Source organism: Electrophorus electricus, chromosome 22 (assembly GCF_041902795.1).
Source record: "Electrophorus electricus isolate QZ-2024a chromosome 22, ASM4190279v1, whole genome shotgun sequence".
NCBI classification, from domain to species: domain Eukaryota; kingdom Metazoa; phylum Chordata; class Actinopteri; order Gymnotiformes; family Gymnotidae; genus Electrophorus; species Electrophorus electricus.
This window is the reverse complement of record NC_137518.1, coordinates 8,330,525-8,352,048: the sequence shown is the minus strand read 5'-3', so window position 1 is coordinate 8,352,048 and position 21,524 is coordinate 8,330,525. Positions and strand designations below refer to the sequence as shown.

Here is a 21,524-nt window from a genome sequence, read left to right as displayed (position 1 = left end):
TGCTTTGTCTTCTCCAGCTGGTGGAAGGCAAGCAGGAGGAGCTCACTCAGAAGGGCCTGAATGAGAAGAAGGAGCTACAGCTCCGAATTGAGGAGATGGAAGAGAAGGAGCAGGCTCTGCAGGCCCGCATCGAAGCCCTGCAGGCAGACAATGACTTCACCAATGAGAGACTTGCTGCCCTGCAAGGTAGGATGCCCATGTGGGAACCCACATGCTTGCTTTGATCACCTGGTGAAATGAACCAAGAACCACTTGGGGTACACCTACCCTACCACCATATGATTTATTGATGTGGCAGATGTCCATAACGGTGCTTTTTATAATTATTCTGCACCAAGAAGGCTTGCAAAAAGGAGACATAGTACCACCTTTGAAACCATAGTATAAAGCTTGAACTTAATGGCTCCTCAATTGAGACTTTTTTTTTTTAACTCCCCTTTTGGTCATTCTACATCATCTCATTATCGTTTTTCAGTCAGGTTAGAGCAACTGCAGGAGAAAAGCCTAAAGGAAAACAACAGTTTAGGTGAGTTTGGACTGCCCATGACACTTAGTGTGGTCTGCTAACTTTGCATGTCCTCTCATACTAATTTGGCATGAATATTCTCTTGCCTTTTTTGTTGTTGGTTGTTTTTCTGATTTCTGTCTATTGTCATTGTCCTCGCTTCTACTTTGGTCTGTTCTGGAAGGTAGCCATATGTTTTATCCGAGCATGTTTGTCAAGTCCACACACTTGCTAGGAGCCTACATCATCAGCATTTTAGGTTGTTACTTTTATGTTCTCTGTCCAGCAGTGCAGGTTGTAGTTTTGATTAGTAATTAATTTGGTTGTCATTGGTAGGAGTGTTGTGGTTTGGAAATTTTAGTGGTGTGGTATAATCTAAAATGTTGGCCATGAGTAAAGTACACAATCCAATATTTTTGATAAATTGATTACATTATATAAAAATGTTATCAGTATTAATCTCATTGGTATAAAAGTATTTCATAACTTTTTTTAAAATAACTATTGATGCTGTTAAGTGCAAACAGTAAAGGTGCACACCCCAAACAAAAAACCCAAACAAACAGATTTTGGATATGCACAGATGTCTTTCTCTAAGCCCAAAGGGAGGTAGCAATGCCATGCTTTACTGTGCTTTAATTGTGCATTAAAACTTGCTAATATACTAAAAATAGCATATTCAGTACAGTCCATATGCTTTCATGCAAAGCATTGCTGTAGTATGATTTAGAGGGAATACAGTGGGAGGTAGTCACAAACTTCATCCACTATTTTTGGAAAGTTGCTGGAACCAAATGGGATAAGGACCAATAATGTATGGAAACACACACAAAAAGAATATATAGTGCTAGTTGGTATTTTATTTTACATGTTGTAAGAATCATTGGTGAGGTAACAATTCAACCATATGCTGTGACTAATGGGGAAAGATGCACCCTAACAGCCTTAGTGAGTAGATGCATGAGGAAGTCATTACAGTAATGATTATCTGCATTCTGCTGAAAGGTCTTTTATACTGCGAACATTATTTACTTTATACCTGTCTGAAGTCTATTTTCACCTAAATTCATGCTGCTTATGGCTGAATGAGGTTTACAAAGGAGAGTTATAATGGAGGTTTTTTTAAACTTCATTGTGAGAAACGTCTCAATGGAAAATGCGCAAAATTAGTTGGGTTGCATGACTGTCTCTGTGGTGGTAATTTTTGTATTTGTGTACACGCGGCATGTGGTGAACCACAAACCACCAGCCCCTTGGCAGAAAGAGACATTGGCTGTGCCATTCCCTCAGCTTACACTACACAGGCCTATGGTTGCAAATGAGCTGCATAGCAGTTCAGAAAGGATTCAGCTTTGTTTTGTATCGAAAGGGTTTTCAGTGACAAGCAGCCATAGTACACCTGCCTGCATCAGGAGTGCTGGATACTGGTAGGTCCCTTTTCTTGGATCACCCGGCTTGAGCCAGTTTTCTATTAATGGAGCAAATGAGTCAGAGTGGACCCTGGGAGCATGGCTGCACTTGTAGGCCATTCACATAACTATTCATAAATTGGATTCATAGCTGTAGAACTTTCATGATGTAGTCAGACAACAAAGTTCAAAATTCTGCTTCTGGATAGAGTAGATTTGATCTTGAGTTTGAAAGTGGGCTTTATATTAATCCTGATAATTTTTGACTGAGGTTCCTCAAGGTGAAGCCAGTTTTGAGAAAAAAAAAATGTAAGAAAAAAAAGGGGTGGGGTATTAAAGTTCTAAAGTGTAGATGAGTTATTTTTCCTCAAGATTCCATCTTCATAACAGCTTCATTGCTGTCACAGCAACATCTGGCAATGCGAACAGCTATGTCATTTAATAAATGTAATGCTTTTATATTATACTAAATTACAGTGCTTCCCTGCTGAATGACACGTTTTATTCTGATGGCCGAGCATACTGATGCATACGTGTATGCATGTAATATGTATGCATCGGTGTGCTCGATAGCCTTGGGGAAAGTTATGCTGCGAATAGACAGCTTTTAAAGCCTGCTTAATTTTGGTATCTTTAAAACTAGTTTCGAATTGTTGTTTAATGTAGAAGGGCCATAGAGCTGAATTTTTGTAATGTATATTTCATTTCCTAAAAAACAAAGTAAATGATAAAAGACAATATCATGATTTATCTCTATGATTGGGATGAGCCTAGGTACTGATATTTCTTGAGAGGAGTTGGGGTCAGGTCCATGGTGTTTGTGAAATAAGACAGAAACAGACAAAAGTGCAAAGGGCTAGGCAAAGGACCACTCCTTTGCCTAGCCCTTTGCACTTTTGTCTGTTTCTGTCTTATTTTATCCCCTGTAGAGCTGGTTTTGTAGCTGGATTTATTTTTTTTCTTATTTAATTGATTAAAATCACATCTTGATTTGAAGTAGGGTGCTTGCTTTCTTTTTTCCCTCCATTTGAAAGTAAGTGTTATTATTTAATGGCAGGTTTTTCTCTTTTGTTAGACCACTTTCTTTTAATGAATGGAGGGGGCTGCACTAACACAAATGGCATTAATGGGCCACATGCCCTTCAGCCAGTAAATGTTCTTACCTGAGGAGGAAACTTTAGCACTCTCTTCAAAGAATTTTGTGTTGTCCTTTCTCAGACTGTGCAGTGTGTTCAGGATTCAGCAAATTATTTGTTTTGTTACAGTTTGAACAAGTTGGTCTGGTGGTTTGTGGGCTGTGTACTCAGATTTTTGTTGCTAATTTATTTCTCTGATTTGTAAGATTTATTTGACTTATTTGATTAGTGGCAATTTTTATACCGATTACATTTATACTTCTGTCCAGGTGCAAGCTAATACACTGGCTGCTGTATTATACTGTTGTGCATGATATCCAAATACAAGTTGATTTTCAAATAAAATTTGTTGATTTAAAAATAAATAAATAAATCAGGAATTCAGACATTGTACTATAACACACCTTTGCTGGTTTTTGATTGTCTGCATAGCCACAATCTCTAAAAGTACTAATTTTACATTTTCTCCTTGAGTTTAACAAAACCTTTTAGTATACATTGTACTTTAATGGTAGTTCGATTGGATTAGGAATGTGGTGAACCTCTATGAAGTGCCATTAAAATGTGCCTCCTTCCTTATTAGGTTAGTTGTGGGCACTGGAGGTGGATAACTTGGATAACCTTTTTTACACAGTATTCTTAGTGCTTTGGTGTGTTTGTGTGTTGTTTTTATTTTTTATTTTTTTAATTAGCTGGGAGTTACATTTTTTTAAACTCTGAAAGCATTAAAATGTATGGTCTCAGATAATTTGCAGTCTCAAGTTTGTCTAAGTATTAAAAAAAAAAAATTGATTCCAGGAGATTTATGCGAACTACCCAGTAAACAGGCCTCCTCACACTCTTGCATGCTACCTATTGCCATCTCACTTCCCTCTGGCTCTTTGGTTTCTCTCCGCTGTGGGTCTCTGCCTCTTCACCTGCATGCCTTCAAGGCATGTAAGCTTCTTACAACCAATACACTGATCAATGTTGCTATGCTTTGGGATGATACAAAGACCGATGTGCATAATTTTGGTGTTTTTGGATGATAAATGACTGCCATGCTTATGCTTCTTCATTTTCTAGTTTTACCAATGGGGCTACTAGACAGTGCTTTGCTGACTGTTCAAGGCATTGATTGGTCAAGTTTGACCAGGCAGTTATGCATTCTCCTAAAATGTGCTCATCTCTTCTCTTAATAGCTGTGAAGCAGCTAAAAGGAGCCATGGATTCTTCTATTCACAGGCTATCCAACTTTGATGGTAAGAAGATATTTCCACATCTGTTTTGTTATATTTACTATTTAAAATCATGCACAATGGGATTAAAAACATCATAGCTTAAACTGGATGTGAAAAGGTGGTTTGCTGATTTATTTTTGAGCAGTTAAACATCACCTAGAAATGTCCGTTAGTAGTGTTTTTGCCTATTTTCAAACACCTGAAGGAATGATCGTATTAATGATTTTAGGTGTACTGAAGAACAGTTCTACTACTAATGGATCACAATTAATTATGAATCAGTCAAATGATGATCAGTAAAATACAGCATCTGGCAGAGGCTTGATAACCAACTTTATTTTTAGTTTAGTCTTTGCTTTTCCTAAATCTTAAATACATTGGATGTGTGCCCTCTGGTGGGCCATTGAGAATATTGGTTAAAAGCATATCGTCTCAGTTTATTTTCAAATTATTTCTCACATTGAAATGGATAAGAACATGCAGTCTAATTGAATAAATGCTAGGTTTTCACTAGTGGAACTGAAGACAGCCAATAATCAAACTGCATTGGGTTCCAGCATTTAATATACAGCTTTATTCAAATGATGGTAGGAACCCAGGGAGTGAATGATGCAGTTCATTGCGTTGTATTCTCTAGATGTCATAGATGCACATCTTCAAAACAATCAGACCACAGATGACAACAGCCTGACCAGTCCCGACAAACTAAAAGGTGAGTTTTTGGATTTACATACTTCTCTTATTTGAGGTTCATTTACATGTGTAGAGTCAACCCTGTCTGTCAAGAGCAGAAGGGTTCTTAGGAGTTTGTCAGTGAAGGAGTTGCAGCACGTTTCACAGTGCTTAGTAACTGACTTCCTAAAACATACTGCATGCAATAGGGCTTCCTACAAAATGGGCTCTACTCTCATGCCTGTGTGTGTACTATAAATCTATAAATATAAAAATGCAAATATAGATAGAGATAAATAACAGGCCTGGACTATTTGAGGTTAAAGGTGAAAGTACTTGATCCTCTCCAGGTGATATCTGGAGTGTGGTCTCCAGTCGTCTAACAGTCGTCACTGGGTGGAAACTTCTGGGATTAGAAGCCTAGAGTACTGAAGCCCAGAGTAGACCAATTCCACTGCAGCCAAATTGCTACACCTTGCTTGAACAATCCCTATGACACTGTTGATCTTTTACCCTCTGCAAATGGAGCCGGTCCATGTTATGTCACTGTTGAATGTTGAGAGGACATGTTGGGACACCTACCAATTGCACGGTGCATATGTATTGGGCTGCAGGAACTGCATCAGAAATGTCTTTACCCTCACTCTAAATTGTTTCCTTTAAGAGATGTGATGTGTGGTTCACATCGACAGGCCAACCAAAAAGCCTTTGGCTGTTTGTTTTTAGATGCTGCCAAGTCCCATGTAGGCACCAGCTGCTGCAGCAGTTGTCCATTTCACAAATGACATGGATTTAGTATGTCTGGTAGGGGAACATGAGCAATCTCCAAACAAAACCTTGAACTATTTTTGAATGCACCCCACCTCCGGGAACCCGGTTGGAAATATGAACATGTGGAGAATATTCATCAGCACTTGGAACAATAAACCACTGGAGGTGTTTATTCAAACAATTAGATGTTATTGGCTTGTGCCATTTAATTTATTTTTAAGTATACTATTTTACTACTAACATTTGTATTAGTCTAAAATTGACCCATGAAGAATATGAAGACTGTTGTTTATAGTTGTTGCATTGAGCCTTCTGAAATTGTGGGCTTCCTCCCCATCTAAATGGTGTCTTCCAATCTCCTCACAGAACATCAAATTGATGCTAAAGAGTCTGATATGTCAGACACGCTTAGCCCGAGCAAGGACCGAAGCAGTGACGACACTTCAGGTACATATTACATTTTGTGGGGGGGGTTTTTTGGTTTTTTTTTGCAAACCTTTTATGTAAGATTAATCTGAATCTTATGTTTGAATGTTTGTACATGTCCTTGTTATTGGGACTGTCACCTTTTAATGCTTTTTCCCTTCTCATAAATGTTTACAGCCACAGAACAAGTATTCTTAAAGTCAAAATATTTTAAAACAATGTTGTAAGATTGTTGATCACTATACAATGTTATAGTTTAGTTAGAAAACTAAATGTATTTGTGCTTTTCATATAGTCAAATCATTTGGCCAGCATTCAAATACTAATGTAATGTATTTATTAGACTCAGGTATAGATCTCAGATCCGTGACTGATTTACTTATCTGAGTCTAGTAAATGCGTTGTGTAAGTACGAGTGCTATCTTGCCGCTTTCACTATTTTGATTCTCTTCTGGATCCAACATGTCAAAATTTATTTTGGAGAGTAGCCTGTTTTTTTGTTTTGTTTTTGTTTTTTGTTTTCTGTTTTAGACGGACAAATGGATGAGCAAGATCTTAATGAGCCCCAGAACAGAGTTTCTATGCTTAGAGGTACTTTTTATTTCTGTTCATTCCATAAATTCTCTTAATTCTTTGTTGTGAGTCGATGTGGGGGTGTGTGTGGGGGGGTTGTGTGGGTGTGTGTGTGTGGGGGGGGGGTGTAGAAGCTTGGTGCATTAGTCATGTTCAGTTCACTATGCTGTATTGCCCGTTTGAGTTCAGTGGAGTGGCATGTAGCATAACAGTTGGACTTTGCTGGGTGTGGCATCGTTCATGTGGAACTATATATGGTCTTTATCACACTGCCCCAGAGGAGTTGATGGCTGAGCAGCTCCAAGGTGCTCACAGAGGGCTCTGAGTGTGCTCTGTTTGAACTTTGAGTGTATTTGGGTTTGGTTGCTTCTGAAAAAAAAATTGCTGAGGATGGTAACCTTTACTGAACTTACAGCTGCCCACTATTATTGACGTACTCTATTTGTGAACACTGGAAAACTAGATGCAGTTCTAGTTCAATTTGTTCAAAATCTGAAGTTCTGGCTCTGGTTCCACACGGCCATGGTCATTTTCAACATTTAGCAGACGTTCTTACCTGGAACAACTTGCATATGTTTAAGCATTAGCATTGTATTACACTTTCTTACACTTTGTATTTTTGAGTCTTTCCCTCTCCATCTTCTTAACCTCACTTCAAAAAGTCTGTTTAATTCTCCACTCCAAAAAAGCTAGAGGGATGCTGCTGTGTTGCAGCTGGTGAGAACTGTTGAGGTCACCACATTTCCATTCTGTGGGTGTGGAGGACCTGCCTCATGTTGAGCTCATGTCCTGTAATGGAAGGTCCAATAAGGAGTGCTGACTCTTCTGGGAGATGCAGGGGAGCAAGAGGTGGCTCTTTGTGCTACTGAACTTGACAAGTCTGCTCCTCTCAACATGATACCAGTACAAGAGTATTTGCCTTTTTTGGAGTATGTATAGTTTCCTGACTTCCTGCCAGCTAGGGCTGGCCAAAATGGCCAACATATTTTAGGGCAATGTTGTAAAATTTGGTTGATTTTAATATTGTTTACCACTATACATTAAGTCCTTCAGTAGACGTGCTTCTCCTGACGCTGTTTACTGCGGGAACGCTCAGATATACAAAAACCTTTAGTTCTAATCAACTAAATGTTTTTTTTGTTAACTGTTTATTTTTAGCTCATACAGCCATAAATGAGCAGCAAAGAAAAGATCTTGATCAGAGGTCTTCAACTCCAGACCTCACTGACTGTTAACCTCCTACTATACCTGTGCCCTCTATGATCTGCCATAATCAGTCACTTGATGTCATCAAATATTCTTAAAATACAGTACATCTATCAACACAAGTTCTTAGGACTAATATAAGTAAGTACCACCTTACTGATTTTCAGCCATCTACAGGCAACCTTTTGCTAGAAATCCCATGCTGAATACAACTTTTGTTTTTTGTTTTTTGTAAATTTCCACAACAATTGTAACTATCCTTTTTAAATGGCCTTTTAAAACATGCTTATGATGGAAGATATTTTCCATGGCAATCTGAAATTTCAATTACCATCAAAGCAACTGTGTGACGTGTTTAAAAGTGTATAGAATGTTAAAGTTCTTTGCTTGCTCATGTCTTTGTACATAAAATGTTCCTTTCCTTACCACAAAATGCATGTTACTCACGTAACAGTGTTCCTGAATAGAAAAATGCCCAACTTCCTTAGACTCTGTTGTTGCTTTTAGGCCATAAAGAGACATTTTTCTTTGAGTTCCAGGGGCACCCGGCATGATTGGCAGCTCTTTCTACATAGGATGCTTAGACAATAATGTAGATGCCTCATTTGCCTTATTTGGTTATGCATTTAGCTACAGCCATGTGCACAATAATACAGTCTCTGCGTTCTAAGTCGGATAAGCCAGCATATGCGTGTTCACTATTTGGTGAAACTAATGCAGTTATGGTTGTTGTTTTTAGTAAATCATTTGATCTCCAATACTTTTTGACATCATGGAAAGGGAAAGGTTTATTTTAGCTGAAGTTTAGGTGGAGTTGTTTGGGTGCAGTTATGAGCTGGAAGCTGAGAGAATGTTCAGTGGCTTCTAGCATGGACTAGCTACGATGTATGCATCTCTGTTCACTGTATGTTTCTATTCACTGCTGGAAAAATTCCTAATCCTGCTCCTAATTATAATTATAAATGAGGGCATACTATTACAGTATTTTCCCCAGCATAACCTTTTAGCCCAATAGCAATGAAGCTAATATTGTTTAACCTTTAACAATGAAGCTATAAGAAAGCTAAGATTCTTTTAGTAAGCTAATATTGTCTTTTAGTTTTTGTTGAACATTGTTGTGATTTTAGCAAAAAAAAAAAAATTGTACACTCGATCTATAGTGACTGATGACTTTGTGTGCATTTGGAGAGGTTTTTGGGCACTTAAGGTTCTAGGACACCTAGTGGAAAATACTGTGTGTCTCCTTAATTTCTTATATATGCTCCAATTTGTTCAATTTGTATGACAAGTCCTGGTAATTCAGGAAAATGAATCTCCAGCATCCGAATACGTTATAAATACCCAAAATAATAGGTGTGACATATTTTTCTTCTGTATTAGATGAGCTAAAATTGACCCTTAATGATGGAAAAATAAACCTGGATGTGAATGGATGTCTTGGCCCAAGTGTCTACTTCAATTTGAATCTTGAATGATCGTTGTGCCATATGTACAATTTCAGACAAAGTGTTAAAGTGAACAAGTAAAAATTGTTCAAAAATGACCTTAAATCTGGAACTGCACTTGGGGGTTAACCTCTTGGTCATCATATCTGACTTGCAGAGAAAGAAAGGGTGGGAATACATTTTCTTGGGGCCTGCAATACGCTGACCGTAATACAGTAACATGATGGATATAATGGACTGATGCTGATTTTTGCCTCCCAGAAATCAAATTTCATGTAATCTTTAATTCGAGGGTAAAAAGTAAAGCTTTGTTCCAAAGCGCGCACACCTAGTTTAAGGCCATCGCCTGATTCAGCCTCTGATTTTGTATTTGGCACACAACACACAACTCAGTGCTTTCAAATTTTGATTGATCCTGAGCACCCTGATTGATTGATTGATTTCAGGATTGTGTTTTATAATAGGTTTGCGATTACACATTTATTATTTTTCTTTGATAACCAAAGCGCTTTGATGCCTCAGTGAATAGGCCTTAGCTGACCAATACTGGTCCACTTTGTGTTGAGGTGAAGGCTTTCTGGCCTGGCTTCCTTTCACAGTAGTCCTGCTCTTGTCCAAATAATCTGAAACCATTTTATTTAGACTGTGTTCCATGTTCTTGTGAAGTGATTTAAATTAGAGTATATTTGCTCCTTGATTGGGCAGTGGCTCAGTGGTTAGGGTACTTGGCTTGTGATTGGGAGGTTGTTGGTTCAAGCCCTGACGCTGCCAAGTTACCGATGTTTGGCCCCTGAGCAAGGCCCTTGACCCTCATTTGCTCCTGTCTAGATTTGGGCTGCCTGTCAGTATCCTAGCCCGCTGGCATTGATGGCGTGGCAATTGGCAGTGGTGTTCTGCTGTGTATGATTGCTCATTTCATTTTAAAATGTTGTGCGTGTTTTTATGCTTCAGTTAATGGGATTTTACTTCTGTTGTGATCGTATTCACCTGGTGTAAGTAGAATATTGACATTTTAATTTGGACTCTTGGCTGGAAGGTGTGATGGAGATTATGCATTTTGAATGCAGTAATATGCTGCCTGTGAAACATGAGGATTTCATTACATATTGACTACTTGCAATTTAAAATGAATAATGCCTGTTCTAGTTTGTATAATTCAAAGCCATCAGACCTGAAACAAACAGTCTCAACTTCCCTATTTAATTCTGAAAGCTTTTCACTAGAGGTTACCGTTGAACAAGTGTGTGGATCCTGAAGGAATTCGTACACCTATCTTATTTGTTGGATAATTTTTCTGAACGTCAGTTTTCTGTGCCTCTGTTAAACCAAGGTTAGGAGTTAACATTCTCTGAGGTTAAGCCTCTCAGGCCTAATCTATCTCCTCCCTTTTGTCTTGTCTCTCTCCCTTTTAAGTGTAAGCGTACTCCTGTGTTGTTGGACAGGAGACTGATTTACACAGGAGACTGACTGCCTGAGCTTAGACTAGCACTGGCTAAGAGAAAACTGACCAAGTTTCTCTATGCACAAAAATAAACACAGAATCTGTGGATCAATATCCTCTTGACTATTCATTGTTGAATTTCTAAGTCTTTTGGAGTTCTTGATTTGATCATTGACTCTTCACAACTAACTCTGTGTTAAGAAAAACATTAAAAATGTTTGAATACAGTAAGCTCAATTTTTGCTTTAATAATTATACTGTGAGAAGGAGATTGTGGAAAGTTAAAGATTCTAACATAGTAGTATAATACTCTAGTTACAAGAACCAGTTTCATTATCAAAAGTAAAAGGGGCAGAAATTTCCTTGTGCTCCTGTTCTAAACACATTATCATATTGTAATAATGTGAGTCTCTTTGCAGATACTCGCCTAAAATCTTCCATATATATATATAAATAAATAAACTGACTGCTGATGTTGGTCTGAACAATTTAATATGATACATATGTGTGTTTTGCTACAAGCAAGGACCTTATATGGCATATATGGAATGCCATAACCAAGTGGCTGGCATAGTATACAGAACCTCCTGTGCTGAGTATTGGCTGGAAGGTCCAAGTGAGATTCACACCGAAAAGTGGAAAATGATTGTGCTAAGATCCTTTGGGACTTCAGGATACAGAAAAGATGGCAATGGCTAACCCAACTTTGATATATTAGTGGTTGGTAAACCACAGAAGTTGATCATAGCGATAGATGTGATACATTTACACTTTTATCCAAAGCAAGTTAGTCATGGTTGAGTACAAGGTTTGAGCATTTGAGGGTTAAAGGTCTTGCTCAGGGGCCCAATAGTGGTAACTTGGCAGTGGTGGGGCTTGAACTGCCAACCTTCCAATTACAAGTCAAACACCAAACCATTGAGCTACCACTGCCCTAAGTAGTGCCAATGGTCCCAAGTGCTAGCAACATCAGGAAAAAGGAACACGAAAAGACTGAAGGGCGAGCTAGAAAACATGTGGAGGGTAAAGGCAACTGTGGTAACTCGTGGTAACTCTTGCACATCTTGAGTCTTTTCTGGTGTGATGCATGCCTACTTCAATCAACCTAGTGTTTAGTACTTGATCTTGTGCTGCTATGGTAAGTGCCTCTGCTGTCCTCCAGTCCTGCTTTTTCCAACCATTGGTAGGATATTCTTATCAGCTGCTGCTGCTGCTTCATCACTGGTACATTCCATAGAGGGGTTTATCCTGCCATGGTACATCATCTGCCTCCATGGTTTCCACATCCCCCATCTGACTGAAGCACTCTCTCATCAGCTTATGCTTGCCAGGTCATTGCTCAGATGTTTTTGTGGATGTTTCCTGCCTCACCCGGACAGTGCATCTCTTAGACTTTGTAGGCCATTTACCCCCTTCTTCCAGCTGTCTTTCAGCCTTTGGATTTTGCATGGAATACCCCATGCTTTTTGTGGCGTTTTCAGGTCTGGACATCAGCAGCTTCCAGTTCTTCTCTTGGCAAGCTTATTGTGTCTCCTGGGTATCTGATGACTGGCAAGGCTTTGAGCTTATTGTTCCTATTCTATCTGATAATTGGGGACCGGACCTACCTTACCCTGTGGAGACCCTTCTCATTTCTGCCTCATGGCTCCTGTGTGATTTTGTAGAATCCCATCCTCCAGGTCATATGGTTATATGGCCTTGTGGAAGTTCAGATCCCCCTGGCCTGATCACTATTCCTTTTTTTACCATCACTTGATCACACATCTCTAGCCTGAATTACATTCCTTGTCCACAATTTTACTGCCACATTTGCCTACCTCATAATGTGAGTGAAATTGTAAGTCGTTCTGGACAGATTCTGGTCTGGTGGATCAATGAGTTAATCTCCCTTTCTCTTTTGATGTACAGTTCGAAGTTTTGGGTGTGGGAATGTTTGGGTGTGTGCACATAAATGTCTGTGTGTAGTTATGTCCTCTACCTTCTTGAATATGTTTAGGTCCTGCATACTGTTTCTTCTAGCTATGTTCTCTGATTATGCCATCTACTTTTTTTGTAGACGAGCTGCAGAGTGCTAACCTGAAGCCTGGAGACACAGAGCAGGTCATCCATCACTTGCACAGAGAGCTACTGGAGGCCCAGGAGCTCGCCAACACCGGCAAGCAGAAATGTCTTGAGCTACAAGGTGCCTAACATTCTGGCAATACACATTTTTGTAATGGGATTAAACTACTTTAAAACACAAACCAAGTTTGGTTCAAGGCATAATTTTAATACCCACAATTCCAGCCATAAAAGAATACTCTCATTTCTAGCCATAATTTAATATACCCATTTCCAGCTGTAATTTAATTTGCTTTAATATTCAGGTTCTTTCCCTGGATAGTGCCTTCCCCTTGATTAGTTGACTTGGGTTTATTTAGATTGGCCATACTTTACGGAAACTCCTAGAGCTCCAAGATTCAGTTGAATGGCTGAAATATAAGAGGGTATTATTAAAGAGCATTAAAGTTAACATTAGAGGTTTTCTTCCATTTGAGGAGAAATTTGTAGAGTAAATTTGTGACTTAATGAAGTATTAACTCCTATGCCTCCAACCTCTGCAACCCCAGCTCTACTTGAGGAAGAGAGGAGAGCTAACCGGCAGCAGACCGACGAGTCTGCCAAGCAGATCCAGTACCTACAGAGTGAGTAGCAAACAAATGTTCTCTGCCACACTTTGCTGAGAACCAATTAAATATCAATCTGATCCATTTATATGGAGATGCCTATATGTGGTTAGGGCATGCTGATGTCTCTGTGGAGTGTTGCAATTTTATTTGTGCTGCGATGTTTATCATCAGTCAAATACCTGCAGTGCAGCACATTTTGTACACAAGTGCACAAGTTGATTTAGCTTCACTGGAGTATGTCAGTGTCACTCCCTGTGTCTTCAGTGAAGTTGTCAGTGACTCTCACTGTGTCTTCCTCCAGGCCAGCTAGCTAAGCTGCAGTCAGATATGGAGGCACTGCGTGAGCAGCGTGAGAGCACTATTTCCAGCACACGTGAGGAACTCTGCAGCGCCCAGGAAGAGGTGCTTGTCTTGCGCCATGCCATGGAGGCTGCCATGGCTGAGAGGGAACGTGAGATTGCCACCCTGCAGGGAGACCTGGCTGTTGTTACAGCTGAACTCGAGAAGTGGCGGAAGATGGCTGCCGAGTATGAGCAGGAAATCGGGGCCCTGCAGGCCAGCTTCCGGCTCCAAAGCGAGCACCAGGAGCGTGCCAACCACTTGCAAGGTACCACTCACTGATGCCTTTGGCTCCCCTTCCTTTTGTGATTTTTATTTTTTTTGTTGTTGTTTTATGCACCTCATCTAAAATCTCATTTCTGTAATGAGTTGGTGTTAATCCATACAGTTACACTTTCAGTGTTGGTTTTACATGCAATACTGCATAACCTTCTGGATTGTTCATTGCCATCACAAAGTCCTTACTGCTGAAACATTATAGTAAACAGAAATACTCATGACAAGTAGTTATTGAACAGTGGTATATGTACCTGTGGACTGTTATGCCTGTGTGTCGAACCAAGAAACCTTATACTGATGAGTCAATGAGTGCTTTACATGCATATCCTATTCACCATCCTCTGTCATCTTGTGATCAAAATTCAACAGGCTTAAAAGCATGATTTTAGTGTACATTTTCTGATTATTATTTTTTTTAATTATCTGCTCTGCTTGGAAATCTTAGCACATCTTATTGATGCACTACACGGAAAATGAGTAATGAAACCTCAACATCTACAGCATATAAATATTTAAAAATGAGGAAGAATCTCTGTTTTATAGAGTACAGCAAAAGCATGCCTCAGCATATTAATTCACATTTTCTTAATTCATACAGTGTCACCTTGTTTGCAAAATCATGTGCAAATGTGACATACTAACAATGCCACTGCTAGTAATTTTGTTCTTTCATTGCCCTTTGCATTGACGAAGTGCACCACTCAGAAATAAATGTCTGGACCTACGGCAGCATTCACTTGATTTTTCACACAACTATAATGTAAATAGTCATCAGCAAAACCACTATTATTTACACTTAGGGCCTAACAAAATAGACAACTCTAAACTCAAGAGGACACCACATGTGAAATGCGTGACAGGCACACATTTGTATCTGAGACACAGGCCTGGCCCTGACATTGAGACATCTGCCTGGTCATGCAGTGTAGGCTGACATGCTCACACTTGTTATCAGTTTGGCCTTCTCAGAGGGGATACATAGCGATACATAAATTATATCCATTTTTTAATTAAAAGGCCAGTCAGTTGTACCATTGGATGTATTAAAAGTCATTTTGACCTTGGGGGCAGTAAGAATTTGTGAAGTCCTTCTAGCAGATCATATTGACACAAACATGGGAGCAAGTGGGGCGGTGAAAGTTTTGCCATGCAAATGTATTCCTGGTGCTAGAATTTCATATTCATATTCACTTTGGCCATTCCAAATGAAAACATGTTAATTCCAACATTATTGTATTAATTTAGCTGTGAGCATTGGCAAGGCCTAATCCAACTTTCTGTAAAGCTGTTTTGTGACTACATCTACTATGAAATGCAATAAGCAAATTAAATTCTGAGCTGAAGTATGGTGTGCACCCCACCTCCACACTGTTTTGTATTCAGACGAGCTGGAGAAGCTGCAGGCTGAGGGCTTGTGCTTGCAGAAAGAGTGTGAGTGTCTACGCTCTGAAAAGGCCATCCTTCTGGAGAAATTGCACAGTCTGGAGGTGGAGCTAGACAGGTGAGATGGAAAAACAAAAAACAAATGAAATCCTTCTCTGGTATAACGAACCAAATGTTTATTTAGAAGTTTTCTCCTACAGCATCTAGTAATTCTTGTGTGAATTCAGACTGTATATTGTATACACTTTATACTCGGTGAAATGTAGTTAGATTTGGAGAAATTCTATTCCGCACATGCTTACTGATCACAGCTGAGAATGCAATTGGGTGTTCCAGTAAGTTTAGAAAGTTCCTACTGTGCTGACTGGGTGCCTTGTACACTACACCAACATCATTAAACATTGGTGACTGCTGCAGTAACACTAGTGACGTGCGCTGCACATTTATTCTTTTGCTGCTGTGCATCTCCAAGTGGCTATTGACCTGCTAAAACTAAAGCACTAGTTAAACTAGATCAAAAATTAAATCAAACGCTTGTTAAACAGTTTGTTCTGTGGGCAGGATTAAAAAAAAATTATTTGCTTGATTATTATGATTTTTAAAAAATATGCCTCCAAAAAATGTTTCCACGCTGCAGCTCCAGAGAGCAGAGTGCTACATTAAGTAGCAGCCTGAACGCTCTGGAGAAATCGCAGGGTGACCTGGAAAGCAAGCTGGGCTCCATGCAGGACCAGCACCAGCAGAGTGCCTGCAGGCTGAAGGTACAACTGACACAGGCTGAGGACCGCACCAAGAGTCTACAGAAAGAGGTACAAAAAGTTTTACAACTGTCTTAACCTATGTGGGTTTGTTACACCTTTTGGCTGTGTAGCTTCAATACAACTATTCAGGGAAAACTGTGAGAAGGTGTGATTTTCTATCTCTCTCTCTCTCTCTCCCTCTGTTTCTATTCATCCTCTCTCCCCCATCCCTTTATCTCTCTGTTGGGCTCTCACTCTTTGCCACCCTCTTTATGTCTCTCTCCTCGTAGTATGAGGACACTCAGAGCCAGCTATCAGATCTGCGGCAGAGGTATGACCGCACGGAGGAGGAGAAGCGGTCCATCCACCATGAGCTGGAGCAGTGCAAAGTCAGCCTGAAGCTGCTGCAGGAGAAGGGCCAGAATGTGAGTGTGCATACTTGCACTCTGGGCCTCTGGGCCCAGATGCATGTCTGTCTCAGAGCAGACCTCTGCAAATCTGCAGATGATCTTACTTTCTTTTTCAGGCCTTCTAATGGTTTGGCATAGATTGGTTTGCATTAAGTCCTCCTCAAGCTGTCAAAGTAGCATTACGTATTTTATATTTACTCCCAACAGTTTTTCTTTTTATCTTATATATGGGTATAATTTTTCAAAAGGTATTTTCATTTGTGTTTTGCTCAATATGAACCATCAGTACACTGATTTCTGAGCATGTAAAGCTATTTGCTTGAATTCAATTAGCTTCTGGGTTCATAAATTTTCTCATCGCTAGTTAGCTCAAAGTTGACATCCTGCCACCTTTATTTTTCATGGCACAGGAATTTGTAGAGATCAGGCCCCCTGTAGGAAACCTGCTTTGTGGGCAAGTCTTAAATATTGATTTAGCTATTAATGGTAGGGGTAAAATGAGCAAATGGGTACACTTTGGTTTGCTCTTTTCATTTGTTTTAAACTTGCCTTCTTTCTAAAAAAAAGAAGCTTCTGGAACTTGCTTACAGAATTTTTCCCCCCCATTTGTTCCCCGGGTACCCTACCCACTACCCTATTTATATATTTATTTTTGTTTGTTTGTCCAATCATCCATCCATCCATCCATCCCTCTACTATCTATCCATACTGATACTCAAACATTTGATACAGTATTAAACACTGCTCTCAAGTTACTGTCCAGTGTTTTTTCACAAATGATTGGTCAAGGAAATCCGACAACACCCCTCAAACTGGATATTTGAAGTCACCTTCCATCACTTTCCAACATGAGCTACATGTTCCACATCATGCTAATGCCACAATAGGTGTAGCTCATAAAACAGGAATTGCATGTGATGTTTAAGGTGTATTCCTAAAGCGATTAGTTTTTTTTTTTTAAGTGCTTTTGCTTCAAGCACTATCTTTTGAATAGTCTTTTAATTGTTCCTTTTTGTTTTATTCACAACCCGAAAAATAGTGTTCATACATGGTGACATGATCACCAAACTGGATCCTCATGGTGAAAAGTGGTGGTGGGGCCCTTTTAGCTGTAACACCACTTACAGGCTGTTACATTAATAAATGCAGTTTTGTTACCTGGTCTGTTAAATCCTCTTACTGTCTTGGTTCCTTATGTCTTGCTTGTAGACCTTGAAATATATCTGTGGCTGTCAAGAATTCAATTATTTTATGTTTGTGTTGATTTGCAAACAAATCCTTCCTTGTACAAGTTATATTTGAGTTGCTATGGATTTTTATTTATTTATTTTTGTGTTGCCACTTCAGACCCAATTTCTGTTGATTAGGCTAAAGATTGATGATTGTAATATCCCTTCCCTCCTCTAGCCATCCATATTGCAGCCTGTCCAAGCCATTTTCATCGGCCTTATCCTGGCTTTGCTGTATTGGTGCTTCGGCCAGTTGTGGTAGAAAGGTACCCAGCGCTCCTGTCGAGTCCATGTCCGTGTCTCCTGGTTTGGTTTGATTCCCTTTTTGTTTGTCCCTCTCCGCACTCACTCATCTTGTATACAGAAGTGCATGGAAGCAATAGCTCAACCATTTCTGCTCATGCTTTGCCTAAAATCCCTTTTTGGTGCTTGGCAACAAATGAGGAAGTTTTAACATTTTCCTTGTCCACACAATGATACTAATCAGTCACCCATTATGTTGTCTGTCTTGCTTGGACCACTGCTGTGTAAGTAAATCTCTGATAGGGTTTTTGGATTTCTTTAAAAAAATATTTTTTTTCCTTTTCTTTTTATATTTTTTTTCTCCTTTTTTGGGTTTTGCTCCTCTTTTTTGGGCTGTAATTAAAATTAAATACTTGTCTTTAGCGTTTTTTCATTCTTTGAGTTTGAAAAAAAAGATCTGGGTTTGATTTTAATTCCCACACTAATTTCTTTAAAGGTATTAGGTACTTCTATACATCTCTGCTCTTGCCCCCTCTTATTATTATGTATAAATGTTTTTCTCTGTTCATCCTCTTCATTCTCTCACTTTCACCCGTCTTTTTTTTTTTTTTTTTTCTCTCCTGCACTACTTTTCTTCTCTTTTTGACCCTAGACTTAGCTCCCCAGTTCCAGTGCTACTGAGCTGCTTGCTCTGGTGCTGGTATTTAAAAGGCCTTTGCTGACCCCGGTGCTGTTGATCTGTGTGCCTCCTCTTTTCAGAGTGGCTGGATGCCCTGGATGCCAATGGTTGCTGTGATGGTCGCTGTGTCGGCAGTGGTGTTGTACCCCTGCTTATCTAAGAGCACCTCTTGAGATAAATAACCAGTCACAACACCCATTCCTACCACCTTCTCCTGTGACCTGGACAACAGTGTGGCCCATCGCCTAGACCCCGTGTCAGTTGTAAGGCCATTTCTACTCCAGTCTCATTACCTCCAGTTCCAAAAATTCAACCCCAGGGACTCTGCCATGACAGTAAAAAATGCAAATGTACATATTATAGAAAAAAAGGAAATAAAATGTGTATGTTCTATCTATATATATATCTATATATATATATATATATATATATATATATATCTATCTATCTATCTATATATATATATATATATATATATATATATATATATATATATATATATATATATATATATATATATATATATATATATGTGTGTGTATATATATATATATATATATATATATATATATATAAAATATATATATATATATATATATATATAAAATATATTATCTGCTTTTTCAGTTAGATGGGAATCTCTATTATTAAAGTGGCCTAAACTAGGCTTTGTTCCTGATGGGTACCAAACATTTTCTTTTCTGTTTAGTTCATGTTTTCTGTGGTTTGCCATGTTAGATGTTAATGTGGTATTCCAAATAGATGTAAAGCCAAATTAAAATCTTAAATGATGGGGCACAAAGAGGTCAAGTGCCTGATTTGAACTACTACTAGATGCGTGTTAACACTCACACAGACAAATTCTTGTCCTCAGTGAAGTTCCACTCATGCTCCACTAATGTGGCGTTTCATTCGACTGAATGAAATGCCTCTAAATCGTTCACAGTTCTCTGTGCTGTAATTGTGTGTTCCATTCGACATGTTCCAACTGATGACCAGCACAGTAATGTCATTGTATGCTATTGTTGTTCACTTTGCATTGTGTACTTTAAAAGCAAATGTTCCTGTCAAAGACACTACAGTACTTAAGTCATTTTGAAATTCAGATTTCTTGAGATGTAGAACTCTGGTCAATGTAAGATGGTATAAAGCATTGACTTGGATATATTGTAGCTTTTACCAACACTCTTCAGCCTTTTGGACTTGGATTGATCAGTTGGGCACTTTGAGTTTTGAGTATTTGGAACTCATAATTGGAACAATTTTCCATCAAAGAGAACTGCAGTACTTTTACTGTAAACAGGTTTATTCTGTAGTACCTTTTGAAAAAGGCTCTGGAATCTTGCTGCCTTATCTGGGGTTATAACATGGGGTTCTTTTTCTCTTTGTCTTATAGAATAAATTGGATACGACAGCTTTGAGCGGGCAAAAAAGTGCTAAACTGTGCAGTGTCACTACTTGAAACATGTTCAGTAATTACTTTTTATGGTGAAGGAAATAGAAGGGTTAATTTGTTTATTGCTTTCAGACTGGAATCAATGAATGGAAATGAGCAGTGTATGTGTTGGAGAGAATCACTGATCTGTGTGTTGCTGGTTCACATTGCTGCGCTGTAAATAAACTCAGTCATGGAGCAACAGCTTAATCTCTTCACCTTTTTAGTAAAGTTATTGCTATTTTTTCAGTCACAGCCAACTTTAAAAAAAATAAATAAATAAAACTTCAGAAATTAAGACAAATGCAAAGCATGGTGTAGCATAGGGGTTAATTGAAAATTTCTCAAGAGCATCAGAACACGTTCTTGAGCATGCTTTTGTTGTGAATGTGGACTTTTAATATTCTTTGCGCTGCTAGAAAGAAAGTTAAGGAGACTCCATCTAGGCATTTTATTTCTATGAATGTATGTGTATATAAATACATAATGCATAATATTACATACATGGTATTCAAAAAATAAAGTTGAATATCAGTGACACTGGTCCCATCCAGCGCTTGTTGCAGTCAGTTTTCAGTGACTGAGTGGGCCTTTAGTTGAGACCTATTTTGGTTTGAGGAAACTTCACAAAATTGATCATTTTAGTTTTGTCACCAATTCTTATTTTTTCCCCACCTAATCTGTGCTTTTTTCAGTAAATCAGTTATTATACTTTCAAAGAAAATATTATTTCTGATCATTCACATCCAGTGCATGTTTTTCACCTAGAAAAGTTTGCTGAACAGAGGTATTGTTTATAAAAATGTTAGTCAGGCTAACATAAATGGTCTCGTAGTACACTAGCTAAATATGCTAGTTAAAAAGAAGTTACATATCATTTTCATAGACAGGTTAAAGACTTGTAGTGTAGTGTACTGTCTAATTCTGGAATGTGTTTTCTGATTTTGGAGTATGTAGCTTATACTATTTTAGAGTTTTGTCTGCGCACATTAATGAATCAATGTAACTACCATGGTGATATTCCAGAACTATTAGGCCAAAGGAATTTAAAAGGGGGAGGTCCTGGGCTTGGGGTATAGGATCTACAAACTGCCCAGTTACAACAAGCAAGCCAGTTGGTACACAGCATTCTGCCTGTAAATAATTTTGTTTGCAAATATTGTTTTGAGAAGCAAGAGTTCAGAATTACTTTTCTTAATTGTTCAAATTCTATTTTGTAAAGATTGTCAAGTTATTATAGTTTCTGGCAAACGGATAAATATTTGCACTAACATGATGTGCATGGTTTTAATAAAACAACTTTTAACTCTCCTC

At 38.7% G+C, this 21,524-nt stretch overlaps 1 protein-coding gene across 7 annotated transcripts in view; it reads left to right on the top strand.

Moving 5' to 3' along the window:
• slmapa (sarcolemma associated protein a) overlaps positions 1 to 21,524 on the top strand; it is a 55,423-nt gene extending 33,899 nt beyond the window's left edge. For 3 of the 7 annotated variants that reach the window (XM_081705202.1, XM_081705203.1, XM_081705204.1), the window contains 13 exons: positions 18 to 186; positions 476 to 526; positions 4,232 to 4,291; positions 4,908 to 4,982; positions 6,080 to 6,160; positions 6,671 to 6,730; positions 12,861 to 12,986; positions 13,414 to 13,488; positions 13,775 to 14,080; positions 15,475 to 15,592; positions 16,112 to 16,283; positions 16,505 to 16,639; positions 18,856 to 19,038. In XM_081705202.1, coding sequence (XP_081561328.1) covers positions 18 to 186; positions 476 to 526; positions 4,232 to 4,291; positions 4,908 to 4,982; positions 6,080 to 6,160; positions 6,671 to 6,730; positions 12,861 to 12,986; positions 13,414 to 13,488; positions 13,775 to 14,080; positions 15,475 to 15,592; positions 16,112 to 16,283; positions 16,505 to 16,639; positions 18,856 to 18,948 — 1,521 coding nt within the window. In that variant the 3' untranslated portion in view covers positions 18,949 to 19,038. Of the gene's footprint in view, positions 1 to 17; positions 187 to 475; positions 527 to 4,231; positions 4,292 to 4,907; positions 4,983 to 6,079; positions 6,161 to 6,670; positions 6,731 to 12,860; positions 12,987 to 13,413; positions 13,489 to 13,774; positions 14,081 to 15,474; positions 15,593 to 16,111; positions 16,284 to 16,504; positions 16,640 to 18,031; positions 18,120 to 18,855; positions 19,039 to 20,171 lie in introns of those variants that run through there. The other 4 variants (XM_081705200.1, XM_035520237.2, XM_081705201.1 and 1 more) reach the window with 4 other exon arrangements.